The 14936-nt window shown below is 38.7% G+C and overlaps 1 protein-coding gene across 3 annotated transcripts in view; it reads right to left on the bottom strand.

The window, feature by feature from the left end:
• LOC121390004 (agrin-like) overlaps positions 1-14936 on the bottom strand; it is a 312421-nt gene that overhangs the window by 133737 nt on the left and 163748 nt on the right. For all 3 annotated transcript variants that reach the window (XM_041521696.1, XM_041521697.1, XM_041521695.1), the window contains exon 3: positions 505-717. In XM_041521696.1, coding sequence (XP_041377630.1) covers positions 505-717 — 213 coding nt within the window. The remainder of the gene's footprint in view (positions 1-504; positions 718-14936) is intronic.

A 14936-nucleotide genomic window follows, 5' to 3' on the forward strand; every position in this document is an offset into this window, starting at 1 on the left:
GCTTCATTGGGCTTCTTTTCTTTCGTAAAAAGCCCATATATTTTTAAACATAGCAAAGTGGAACATCATGGGAAAAACCCTCAAAATTTGTTGAGGGCAGCAAACTGACTTTGCATTACAATCTAGCCAATGCACAACAACTGGTACATCAAAGGCCATGGTGTGTGCTATCCTGTCTATGGGATGGTGCATATAAAAGATCCCTTGCTGCTAATTGAAAAGAGTAGCCCATGAAGTGGCGTCAGCAGGTTTCCTCCCTCAATATCTGTGTGGTTCTTTACCATATGTCCGATGCCATTTAACCATAAATAAAATGTGTTGAGTGCATAGTTAAATCAACCATTTCATTTCATTTCATTGCAATGCAGTGGACGGACATATTGTTTTGGGAGAAAATTGGTAAGGCACAAATAGACCTGGGGCTGAACTGCCTGGGGCGAACTGGCTTGGGGACAAAACATCAGACATTCACACCAAACATTCTAAAACAACACCAAATCTTACCACATTCCCCTGGACGGGACAACTTGATTCGGCGCTGTGTTATACAGCTGCTCTTCAACAGCAGACACTCACTGGAATACGTCACACCGTCGCTGCCACAGACTGGGGCGAACACTGGCTTACAGCGGAAATGACACTGGCAGTATGCAGAGTTGTCTGTCTTGTTCACAAAACACTTGGCGCCAAATGCACAGAAGTAATGTTGGCATGGTGCTGAAAGACAAAATAAAAATTTTGAAATTATATACTGTACATACTGAAATTAATGTGATCATAATATTAATGCGGAAAATGTGAGTTTGTGTTATTCGCATTAATAATACGATGCATTTATTTCTATGTTTTGTCTGTGTCCCACGTAATTAAAACAAAACAAACAAAGATAAAAATTCTGATATATTCATAAAACACAACTGGTAAAGGATGACACAATTCATCATGCGTAAATGGGTTTTAGCATGCTAATCCTGAAGTCAACTCTTTCTTTGTTTTTACTGTTCAAGTTCACTGCTAAAGCTTGTGACAATTGAAAATTATTTCACTCAGGACATAAACATGATATGAAATGGAAGCTCGTTTAATATCCTATAATTCTATGCCTGGTGAGTCAACAGCACCCCCCCCCCACCCCCCACCCCCCACCTCCTACGTATACTTTTAATTTTGTGGATGGTAGGTATTAAAACAAGAAGTCTGCAGGATTAAATGTCTCACCTACCATAAAAAAATGTGTGATGAACATCCATAGGTGTAACTGTAAACCAAGTTTCATTGTCCTAGGATTTATAGTTTATGAGAAACTGATCCAAATATAAAACCTTAACATTGAAGTTGATGCCATTTCTGCTGCCGCCATTGGAAAAGTAATATACAGTTGAATCCTGTTAGCTCGAAACCCGGTGGTGCTCGAGAAAGTGTTTGACCCATTGGGTAGTTCGACCCAACCATTTGGTGAACAATGTGTAAGTGGAACTTGGGACTTTGTTTTTGGTTTGAGTGTTGTGGTGTATTTGATCCTTCCGAGTTCAACCCAACAAGATTCTACTGTACCTATACAGGGGTTTCCCCAGAGGCATATGACGTAGGGAGCCACTACGCCTTAGGTGTGTTAGTAACTGCTTTGGCATCATGTAAGGGCCTTAAATCAATTGCCTCTATGCTTTAATTGGCTATATGTGACAATCAACTGTTGGTTGTAGCAACTTTTAAAACTTTACAGTACACAGGTATTCACACTTCTAACAGGTGAAACGTGTCCTTCATACCTCATTAGGTGCAGGGCCCTCGGCACCCTTTCGTTTAACAACAGGTGATTGCTAATTGTCATAGAAAAACCAAGCTGGCACTGAAAATGTAAGCGCCTTAAAAATATCCTGGGGAAAGGTCTGCCTATATTTTGCCATTTTACTTTGTAAAAGCAAGGAAAAAACTGCACCCTCAACTTTTCATTGGATTTATCCTGGAACACCTTTATCAGTGAAAATGATGTGCTTTTGAAAACCAAACCTGGTATGTCTGGAAATAGAGGAAATATCACGGCAAAACGGTAATGGCGTTTGATACAGATCAAATATGCACTGGATGACACTGAATATTTCCAGGATTGATTTTTCGTTTGTTGTAAATCAAGAAAGTTGCTCATGCACGGCAAAAAGTCAACAAGCGGAGATTGACTTCTTGATGACATCATTTATTTTCACATTTGCTTCAAGCCGCGGTTCAAGCACTTCGTCCTGAGTTTGCATCACAGCCGTCTGGTCTGGCGTGTTGTCCGGGAAACGGGTTAATGTGCAAGTGTCTTAAAAGATCATATTTGCATTTTTTTTTCATTTTGATTGATGTTTTATTTAATTTTTTGTTTCATTTTATTTCATTTTATTTCTTTATTTTCTTTATTTATTTCTGTTTAATGAGACTACTAGACAAAGGTTAATGAGTTAGTCTTCCTCTGGCTTGTTGTCCGGGACATGGGTTAATGTGTAATTGTCATAAATAGAGATTATTATACGAACTTGTGTGTCATATGGATTTTACGAAACGAGTGTCAGCGTAATAATTTCTTTTATTATCAATATTATTATTGTTGTTTTCTTTATGAATAACAAGACCCAACTCAAAATGTTTCAGCCACAACTAGAAGGAGACGGCAAAATGACGTCATATTTCAAATGCACAGTCGAAGCTGGGACTGGAGAAGCAACGTCATGTTATGACATCAACATGACATCGTTTCCCAAAATTAAGTCATTACACTTGTTATCACGTGTGTGCTTCGTTTGATTATTATTAACTCAGTTATGTTGGACCATGTGGGTAATAAAAGACAATATTTGCATTTGTTTTTCATTTTGATTGATGTTTCATTTTTAATTTTTTTTTATTTTTTTTTTTCTTTATTTTATTGTTATTTCTATTTAATGACACTACTAGACAGAGGTTAATGAGTCAGTCTTCTCCTTCTTCTTCTTCTTTTTTTCCACCAGCACGATTAGACAGGATTAAAAAGCTTTATTTTGTTATTATTTCTGTTTAATGACACTACTAGACAGAGGTTAATGAGTCAGACTTCTCCTTCTTCTTCTTCTTGTTGTTTTCCACCAGCACCATTAGACAGGATTAAAAAGCTTTATTTTGTTGTTATTTCTATTTAATGACACTACTAGACAGAGGTTAATGAGTCAGACTTCTCCTTCTTCTTCTTCTTCTTTTCCACCAGCACCATTAGACAGGATTAAAAAGCTTTATTTTGTTGTTATTTCTATTTAATGACACTACTAGACAGAGGTTAATGAGTCAGACTTCTCCTTCTTCTTCTTCTTCTTTTCCACCAGCACCATTAGACAGGATTAAAAAGCTTTATTTTGTTGTTATTTCTATTTAATGACACTACTAGACAGAGGTTAATGAGTCAGACTTCTCCTTCTTCTTCTTCTTGTTTTCCACCAGCACCATTAGACAGGATTAAAAAGCTTTATTTTGTTGTTATTTCTATTTAATGACACTACTAGACAGAGGTTAATGAGTCAGACTTCTCCTTCTTCTTCTTCTTGTTTTCCACCAGCACCATTAGACAGGATTAAAAAGCTTTATTTTGTTGTTATTTCTATTTAATGACACTACTAGACAGAGGTTAATGAGTCAGACTTCTCCTTCTTCTTCTTCTTCTTTTCCACCAGCACCATTAGACAGGATTAAAAAGCTTTATTTTGTTGTTATTTCTATTTAATGACACTACTAGACAGAGGTTAATGAGTCAGACTTCTCCTTCTTCTTCTTCTTGTTTTTCACCAGCACCATTAGACAGGATTAAAAAGCTTTATTTTGTTGTTATTTCTATTTAATGACACTACTAGACAGAGGTTAATGAGTCAGACTTCTCCTTCTTCTTCTTCTTCTTTTCCACCAGCACCATTAGACAGGATTAAAAAGCTTTATTTTGTTGTTATTTCTATTTAATGACACTACTAGACAGAGGTTAATGAGTCAGACTTCTCCTTCTTCTTCTTCTTCTTTTCCACCAGCACCATTAGACAGGATTAAAAAGCTTTATTTTGTTGTTATTTCTGTTTAATGACACTACTAGACAGAGGTTAATGAGTCAGTCTTATCCTTCTTCTTCTTTTTTTCCACCAGCACCATTAGACAGGATTAAAAAGCTTTATTTTGTTGTTATTTCTATTTAATGACACTACTAGACAGAGGTTAATGAGTCAGACTTCTCCTTCTTCTTCTTCTTCTTTTCCACCAGCACCATTAGACAGGATTAAAAAGCTTTATTTTGTTGTTATTTCTATTTAATGACACTACTAGACAGAGGTTAATGAGTCAGACTTCTCCTTCTTCTTCTTCTTCTTTTCCACCAGCACCATTAGACAGGATTAAAAAGCTTTATTTTGTTGTTATTTCTATTTAATGACACTACTAGACAGAGGTTAATGAGTCAGTCTTCTCCTTCTTCTTCTTCTTCTTCTTTTCCACCAGCACCATTAGACAGGATTAAAAAGGTTTATTTTGTTTAACGACACCACTGGAGCACATTGATTAATTAATCATTGGCTATTGCATGTCAAACGTATGGTAATTCTGACTCGTAGTCATCAGAGGAAACCCGCTACATTTTTCCTAATGCAGCAAGGGATCTTTTATATGCACTTTCCCACAGACAGGAAAGCACATACCACGGCCTTTGTCCAGTTATGGTGCACTGGTTGGAACAAGAAAAAACACAATCAGTTGAATGGGTCCACCGAGGTGGTTCGATCCTGCGATGCACAAGCGAGCACTCAACCCACTGAGCTAAATCCCATCCCTAGAGAAGGTTTAAATGTTTTTAAAAAACAAAACAAAAACATTTGCTTTTGGTCGTTTTTTTGTTGTTGTTGTTGTTGTTTTGTGTGTTATTTTTTTGGTTTACCAACACCACTGGGACATAATAAAGTTAAATTTTGTTTTGTTTAATGACACCACTAGAGCACACTGATTTTATTAATCATTGGCTACCGGGTATTGGATGTCAAACATTTGGTAATTTTGACATATAATCTTAGAGAAAAAACCTGCTAAATGTTTTCATTCGTAGCAAGGGATCTTTTATATGCACCATCCCCCAGCTTTGCTATACCAGGCTGGAACGAGAAATAGCACAATGGGTACACCGATGTGGATTGATCCTGTCTGTGGGATGGTGCATATAAAAAATCCCTTGCTGCTAATCGAAAAGAGTAGCCCATGAAGTTGCGACAGTGGGTTTCCTCTCCATATCTGTGTGGTCCTTAACCATATGTCCAACACCATATAACCGTAAATAAAATGTGTTGAGTGCATCATTAAATAAAACATTTCATTTTTTATCATACAGGGCAACACATACCTTAAACTTTGATGTATTCACTGATAGCTATACAAAACTTGGTACCTAAAATTGAGCCTGTACTGTATGTATGCATCAATCATTTAATAAAATTCCTAAAACTGTCCCTTAACACTCTAATATATTGTGTCATTGTTTAATTCTATTTGTAATATACACATAATATGGTCTCACTATTAAAGGAAGGAAGTAAATGATTTATTTAACGATGCACTCAACACATTTTATTTACTGTTATGTGGCATCAGACATAATATTATGGTTAAGGACCACACAGATATTGAGAGAGAAAACCTGTTGTCGCCACTTCATGGGCTACTCTTTTTGATTAGCTGTAAGGGATCCCACAGACAGGATAGTACATACTACAGCCTTTGTTACACCAGTTGTGGAGCACTGGCTGGAACGAGAAAAATCCCAATGAGTCCACCGATGGAGATCGATCCTAGAGCGACCGCGCATCAAGCGAATGTTTTACCACTGGGCTACGTCCCAGCCTGGTCATACTATTACATGTAAATGATCTAAATAGAATGCTTAATCATTAAAAAATATACTGGTACTTAAAACTGAGTCTACTTTATTAATTTAATGATATTCCTAACATTGTGACCTAGTGCGTCATTCTTGAATTCTATTTGTAATAAACACGTACATGTATATGGTCTTACAATTAACTGATCTAAATAGAATGCTTAATCATTAAAAAATATACTGGTACTTAAAACTGAGTCTACTTTATTAATTTAATGATATTCCTAACATTGTGACCTAGTGTGTCATTCTTGAATTCTATTTGTAATAAACACGTACATGTATATGGTCTTACAATTAACTGATCTAAATAAAAATGCTTCATCATTAAAAAACAAACTGGTACCTAACATTAAGCCTATTTGTAATGACTGTGTGCATCAACTGATTTTTATTAAAATTTTTCCTCATAAGTTTGTGGGCAGAACGTAGCCCAGTGGTAAATCGCTCGCTCAATGCGCAGTCAGTTTGGGATCGATCCTTGTCGGTGGGCCCATTGGGCTATTCCTCATTCCAGCCAATGCACCACGACTGGTATATGAAAGGCTGTGGTATGTACTACCCTGTCTGTGGGATGGTGCATATAAAATATCCCTTGCTGCTAATTGAAAAGAGTAGCACATGAAGTGGCGACAGCAGGTTTCCTCTCTCAATACCTGTGTAGTCCTTAGCCATATGTCTGACACCATATAACCGTAAATAAAATGTGTTGAGTGCGTCGTTAAATAAAACATTTCCTCAATACCTGTGTGGTCCGTAACCATATGTCTGACACCATATAACTGTAAATAAAATGTGTTGAGTGTGTTGCTAAATATAACATTTCCTCAATACCTGTGTGGTCCGTAACCATATGTCTGACACCATATAACTGTAAATAAAATGTGTTGAGTGTGTTGCTAAATATAACATTTTTCTTCCTTCCTCAGAAGTTATGAGGTTTTTTGTGTGATGACAAAATGGTGTTTCGTAATCTGGTGTCTCTAGCTCTGAAAGGATCCTATGCTTCTGACATGACTGAGAGTCCTCGCTGTAAGTAGACCGGTTTTACCATCCGCGGTTTGTCAGTCGATAGTAATTACCATCCGATATGTTTGTATCTGTCCCGTCTGTTTCAGGGCAATTGGTTAAACGAACAAAGAATTAGACGGTTAATGGATCAATCAAGAAATGGAATTAACTTTGTGATGAATGCCACCAGGAAAATACGAGCTTTCGTGAAAAAGATTACAGCTTGAGCCGATCTGCTACATGAAATTACCATGTTCTGCGATGGAATTTAAGAACATTTTGAGATAAGAAGACATTGGACGAAATACCCCAGGTTGTAAAAGTAATTCCATCAATTTCCATTCAGATTGAGGATTTATTGTAAGGCATAATTTTGTCCATTAGGAAAGAGAAAGTCCTCCATGATAAACGGGAAATACATAGCGATATAATAGATATTGGCCTAATGGAGGTTGAATGAGATTAGAGTTGTCTCCCCTTAGTAAACGATTTTTGTCTTCTGAAATTAGTTTTTCTTGTTAGATTGTAATATATTAAATGTTGTTTAAATTCAAATGAATTGTTCAGATTTTTATCCACAAAATGGTTAATGACTTTTAATATGAAATTTAGTTTTTCCTTTCTATATCAAAATATATTTGCTAAAATTAAAATGAATGTTTCAGTTTATATATACTCTTCAAAAAAAGAAACGCAAAAGGGTACAAATGGGTTATAACTCCGATTTTATGTTTCCTACCGGTTCATGCTTTGTGAATATAAGGTCATTGCATGTCCCAAACACATTCCCACGGTTACATTCGATAAAACGCAGCTACTGTACAATAAAGTTCCAAAATGTGAATATTCGCAAAAACGCAGCCACGTGCAAACCATGTCACCACTGCACGTGCGTTGTCTGCACGTGCAACATGAACACTGACAGTATAAAAGTGCAGGGTGTTCGCTTGCCTGGCCTCTGTATCTGGCTGACAGTTGACAATCCAGGACATGCCACGTCTCAGTGAACCGCAGAGAAACAATGCCATCGGCCGACTAGACGCAGGCGAATCCAGAACGGCCGTTGCCAGGGCATTCCATGTGTCCCCAAGCACCATCTCCAGATTGTGGGACCATTACCAGCAACATGGATCAACACGTGACCTCCCTAGATCCGGTCGACCACGGGTCACTACCCCCGGCAGGACCGCTACATCTGGGTACGCCACCTTCGGGAACGATTGACTACTGCCACCTCCACAGCCGCAGCAATACCAGGTTTGCGCAGGATATCCGACCAGACCGTACGGAACCGCCTACGTGAGGTAGGAATTCGTGCCAGACGTCCAGTTCAAGGTGTCATCTTAACACCACAACACCGTCGACTCCGACTGCAGTGGTGCCAGATTCATCGACAATGGCCTCAACTGCGATGGAGACAGGTGTGGTTCAGTGACGAGTCCCGATTTCTGCTCCGACGTCATGATGGAAGATGTCGCGTGTATAGGCGTCGTGGTGAACGTTATGCGGCAAACTGCGTGCAGGAAGTGGACAGATTCGGCGGGCGTAGTGTCATGGTGTGGGCAGCCATCTCACACACTGGCAGAACTGACCTGGTCCACATGCAGGGCAACCTGAATGCACAGGGCTACACTGACCAGATCCTCCGGCCACACATCGTTCCAGTTATGGCCAACGCCAACGCAGTGTTCCAACATGACAACGCCAGGCCTCACACAGCACATCTCACAACGGCTTTCCTACAGAACAACAACATTAATGTCCTTCCTTGGCCATCGAAATCACCGGATTTGAACCCAATTGAGCATCTATGGGACGAGTTGGACCGACGCCTCCGACAGCGACAACCACAGCCCCAGACCCTGCCCGAGCTGGCAGCAGCCTTGCAGGCCGAGTGGGCCACCATCCCCCGGGACGTCATCCGTACTCTGGTTGCTTCAATGGGCAGGCGGTGCCAGGCAGTTGTCAACACACGCGGAGGCCACACCCGGTATTGACTCCAGATGACCTTGACCTTGGTGGTGTGTCCTATCACTTACTCACAATGGACTAGAGTGAATTGTGAACAATCCTGCAACATTTGGTAATTATCGGACTCACCATTCAATAATTAAATCAATTCTCCAAATGTTACGACAATGTGGTTTTGCGTTTCTTCTTTTGAAGAGTATACATGTAAGCTTGGCTAAGTACATGTAAATACAATTTCATAGGTAAACTTCCTTTGGCCAACAGAGAAATGAAAAAATATCTGAATACTGGAACAACTACAAGGAAAGAAAGAAAGAAATGTTTTATTTAACGACGCACTCAACACATTTTATTTACGGTTATATGGCGTCAGACATATGGTTAAGGACCACACAGATTTTGAGAGGAAACCTGCTGTCGCCATTACATGGGCTACTCTTCCGATTGGCAGCAAGGGATCTTTTATTTGCGCTTCCCACAGGCAGGATAGCACAAACCATGGCGTTTGTTGAACCAGTTATGGATCACTGGTCGGTGCAAATGGTTTACACTACCCATTGAGCCTTGCGAAGCACTCACTCAGGGTTTGGAGTCGGTATCTGGATTAAAAATCCCATGCCTCGACTGGGATCCGAACCCAGTACCTACCAGCCTGTAGACCGATGGCCTGCCACGACGCCACCAGTCCAACTACAAGGAATGAAGCAAGGAAATGTTTTATTTAACGACACACTCAACACATTTTATTTATGGTTATATGGCATCGGACATATAGTTAAGGACCATACAGATATTGAGAGAGGAAACTCACTGTGCCACTTCATGGACTACTCTTTTTGATTAGCAGCAAGGGATCTTTTATATGCACCATCCCACAGACAGGACAGCACATATGGTTAAGGACCAGACAGATATTGAGAGAGAAAACTTGCTGTCGCCACTTCATGGGCTACTCTTTTTGATTAGCAGCAAGGGATCTTTTATATGCACCATCCCACAGACAGGACAGTACATATGGTTATCAGTTGTGGGACCAGACAGAAATTGATGGGAGATGGGAAAACTTGCTGTCGCATCAAGCACTTCATGGGCTACGTTTACCTAAGATTGCGCAGAATGGTAGGTACAGGGTTCACCGCCCGGTACCGACTCCCACCCAGAGCGAGTTTTAATGGGTAGGTGTAAGATCACTATCCCTCTTCTCTTTCACTAACCACTGACCAACTATGGGCCACCAACAGGAACCCTCTAAGACTACATGTAATTCAAGAAAAATAATGTTTAGATCCCTTTAGAATGTAAATTTTCAAAAAAAGTGCTATAAAAGGATTAAATATCAGGGCTTGACAGTGTTTCTGCCAGAAAGAACTTTCTGGGTATGGCGCTATGGAATTGAATGCAACCACAGTCAACAGGGGGTATGCATGGGTGGCCTCCCCCAGAAAGAAAATGGTTTAAGTTTAGGGTTACAGTTAAGAAAATCATAGAGTCATTCATTTTCTTAAAAGGTTAACTTAAAAAAATGAAAATCTGCAAAACATTTGGGTATGGCCCCTACCCATTTTACCCTCTGGCAGAAATCCTGTTGGGATGAAGAACAAAGTGCATTTTAAGGACAGAAAAAAAAAAAAAAAGGAAGAATGGAAAGAAAGAAAGAAAAAAAAAGGAAGGAGGGAAGGAAGGAAGGAAGGAAGGAGGGAGGGAGGGAGGGAGGGAGGGAGGGAGGGAGGGAGGGAGGGAGGGAGGGAGGGAAGGAAGGAAGGAAGGACAGAGGGAGGGAGGGAGGGAGGGGGAGGGAGGGAGGGAGGGAGGGAAGGAAGGAAGGAAGGAAGGGGGAGGGAGAGAGGGAGGGAGGGAAGGAAGGACGGAAGGAGGGGGAGGGAGGGAGGGAGGGAGGGAGGGAGGGAGGGAGGGAGGGAAGGAAGGAAGGAAGGAAGGAAGGAAGGAAGGAAGGAAGGAAGGAAGGAAGGAAGGAAGGAGGGAGGGAGGGAGGGAGGGAGGGAGGAAGGATGGAGGGAGGGAAGGAAGGAAGGAAGGAAGGAAGGAAGGAACATAAAGAAATGTAATTATCATCAGCTGCCTATATAAACTGAAAAACCAATAAGGTCAGACCATGTGACAAAAAGAGAAAAATAACACACAGAAGAAAAACATTTCTTCTAAACCAATCAAATTGTTAAAATTATTATCAGTTTTTTGGGGGGTTTTTTTCAAACTATAATTTCCTTGTGGTTTTGTTTTTTTTCACCCTAGAAGTCGGTCACAGTAAGTGGTAAATTGTCAATTATGTCACTGCTCAAAACCATTTCACTCCCAACATGTATATGAATTAGAAAATGGCCGCCCGGAGCAGACGCAAACTTAATAATGTTGGTTACATTGCAGAAGCAGTTGTCCTTCCATTGCCACACTATTATAGCCTACGCAGACAAAGGACTCATCAATAACAGCTATCTCTGAAAACTGCACCGTCAGATGCTAATCGGTTGTGTTGGAAAATTAACTAGTATTAATATTTAATAGCTGGATCTGTCATTTCGCTGCAACACACACACATCAGGTCACTGTGAACACGAGTAATTTTATATTATTAAATCTCACACGCTATTTGTTTTTTTCCCCAATATCTAATGAATCAGGAGATTTTACTGGTCTGCTGTACGTATACCATGATTATAGTAGTGTAAAAGTCTAGACAATTTAATGTAAGAGTTTGGAATAATTCACAGAGGTGGATTCTAGTGGGGGGGGGGACCTAGGGATTCATCCTATCCCCCCAAAAAAAAATATTCAAGTGCCCTTTTGTTTCCTTTTTAAATTTGTTTCCACACTGGAGTGCCCTTGGATGAGTTGATCCATGTGCCATTTTCCAATTAAAGTTAGTTTTGTTTAACGACACCATTAGAACACATTGATTAATTAATCATCGTCTACTGGATGTCAAATGTTTGGTAATTATGACTTGTAGTCATCAGAGGAAACCCACTACATTTTTTCTAATGCAGCAAGGGATCTGCACTTCCCCACAGACAGGACAGCATATACCACAGCCTTTGTCGAATTGTGTTACACTGGTTGGAACAAAAAGAAACAAATCAACAGAATGGATCCACTGAGGTGGTTCGATCCTTCAACGGAAGCACCTCAAGCGAGCACTCTACCGACTGAGCTAAATCCCAACCCTTCTTCCCAATTAGACCTGTATCATGTCACTGCTAATTTAACCTTAAAGGGACATTCCTGAGTTTGCTGCAATTTTAAAGATGTTATCGACTATCAGAGACCTTTTAACGACTGTAATTACATATCAAATATATTTTCCGGCATAACATATTAGTGGCTGTATGTTAAACATATTTCTGATCGTTCTAATATTTGTACTGGTGCAAATTTCATTTTATTTCCTAAAATGTAGTTTTTCGTACGTACGAAATTATTTGAAAACAAAATCCAGTTTGGGCTTCTTACAAATATTAAGATGACCAGAAACACATTGAATATACAGACACTGATATTCTAAACAAGAAAATATATTTAATATGTAAGTTTAATCGTAGAACTATTTTATTAGTCGGAAACATCTTACAATGCAGCAAACTCAGGAATGTCCCTTTAATAACTATTTAGTACCTATTTTCTTTATATAAAGATGAAAGTTAAAGTTTGTTTTGTTTAACAATACCACCAGAACACATTGATTTATTAATCATCAGCTACTGGATGTCAAACATTTTGGTACTTCTGATTCTGTCAGTCAGAGGAAACTCGCTACATTTTTCCATTAGCACCAAGGGATCTTTTATATGCACTATCCCACAGACAGGATAGAACATACCATGGTCTTTGATATACCAGTCATGGTGTACTGGCTAGAGCTAGAAATAGCCCAATAGGCCCACCAATGGGGATCGATCCTATACCGACCGCACATCAAGCGAGCGTTTTCCGACCGGGCTACATCCCTCCCTCTGTCTCAGGGGAGTGATGGGGAGTGAGAGGGATAGCTTCCTTAAATGGTGAGGTCAGTATGTGCTGTCCTGTCTGTAAGACTCAGATCAGGCAAGTGCTTTTCCACTGGGTTACGTCCTGCCCAAAAGATGAACCAGATCACAATATTCGTTTTTCAGCCCAGTTAGTGCTCCATGACTAGGACATAATGCTAATGGTAAATAGGTCTAAACTCTTCTGTCTGTGGCAAGTGTAAATGGAGTAAAATCCACTATTAGGTACAATTATAGACCTAAACTCTTCTGTCTGTGGCAAGTGTATATGGAGTAAAATCCACTATTATGTACAATTATAGGCCTAAAATCTTCTGTCTATGGAAAGTATAAATGGAGTAAAATCCACTATTAGGTACAATTATAGGCCTAACCTCTTCTGTCTATGGAAAGTATAAATGGAGTAAAATCCAGTATTAGGTACAATTATAGGCCTAAACTCTTCTATCTGTGAAAAGTGTAAATATGAGTAAAATCCAGTATTTGGTACAATTATAGACCTAGTTTTTTGTCTATGGAAAGTGTAAAAGGATTAAAATCCACTATTAGGTACAATTATAGGCCTAAACTCTTCTGTCTGTGGAAAGTGTAAATATGATTAAAATCCAGTATCCACTATTAGGTACAATTATAGGCCTAAACCTTTCTATCTATGGAAAGTATAAATGGAGTAAAATCCAGTATTAGGTACAATTATAGGCCTACTCTTCTGTCCATGGAAAGTGTAAATATGAGTAAAATCCAGTATTAGGTACAATTATAGACCTTGTTTTTTGTGTATGAAAAGTGTAAATATGGATTAAAAATCCATTTTGGGGTACAATTATAAAACTACTGTTCTGTCTATGGAAAGTGTAAATATAAGTAAAATCCAGTATTAGGTACAATTATAGACCTAGTTTTTTGTGTATGAAAAGTGTAAATATGGAATAAAAATCCATTTTGTGGTACAATTAAAGGCCTAAACTCTTCTGTCTATGAAAAGTGTAAATGGAGTAAAATCCCCTATTAGGTACAATTATAGGCCTAAACTCTTCTGTCCATAGAAAGTGTAAATATGGATTAAAAATCCAATTTGGGGTACAATTAGAGACCTACTCTTCTGTTAATGGCAAGTATAAATATGAGTAAAATCCAGTATTTGGTGCAATTATAGACCTAGTTTTTTGTCTATGGAAAGTGTAAATGGATTAAAATCCAGTATTAGTTACAATTACAGGCCTAGTTGTCTGCCTATGGAAAGTGTAAATGAAGTAAAATCCAGTACTGAATACAATTAATACACAAATGTGACCATTGTTTATACACTGATAGTAACTATTGTCATTAAGATTTTGATTTAAATGTAAAATATTTTAAAAACATGTTGTCTTTCTCTTAATAACACCACAACTGGTATACCAAAGGCTGTGGTATGTGCTGTCCTGTCTGTGGGATGATGCATATAAAAGATCTCTTAAGACTGTATGTCAAAATTATCTGTTTGACATCCAATAGCTGATGATTAATATATCATCAATGTGCTCTAGTGGTGTTGTTGAACAAACCAAACTATAACTTTCTCTTTATAAATGTGTACCAACCACATTGGTTGATAGATTGCTTATATCAGTTTTATTATACTCTTCAAAAAAAGTAGGGGAACTCTAATAAGAATTTACAATTGCCAATTTCGGTAAGGTATATTAGCTGTGGGGAATGGTTGTATGATAATAGTGAATTTATTGGGCAAACATTACAACCGGTAGTTTAGTATTACAGTAGGTTTTATGACCACCAAAGATCTTGAAGGACGATTAGGGTCAGAAGTGAAATTTGAAAGTTGATGTTTTTCTGTCAGTAAATCGCAAATTGAAGCAATAAAAATGACTAAAAACAAAACAATAACAATTGTATGATCAACAGAATGAAAAAGATTGACAGAAATAATGTTCCACAGTGATTAATGGACCTTCCTGGAAATTGTCAAAATCGAGAATGACACTCCACGCACATATAAGGGGCAACTGCGTGATGCACATGCAAACTATGGAATGTGTTTCGGT

Source organism: Gigantopelta aegis, chromosome 15, assembly GCF_016097555.1.
Source record: "Gigantopelta aegis isolate Gae_Host chromosome 15, Gae_host_genome, whole genome shotgun sequence".
In the NCBI taxonomy this organism is placed as follows: domain Eukaryota; kingdom Metazoa; phylum Mollusca; class Gastropoda; order Neomphalida; family Peltospiridae; genus Gigantopelta; species Gigantopelta aegis.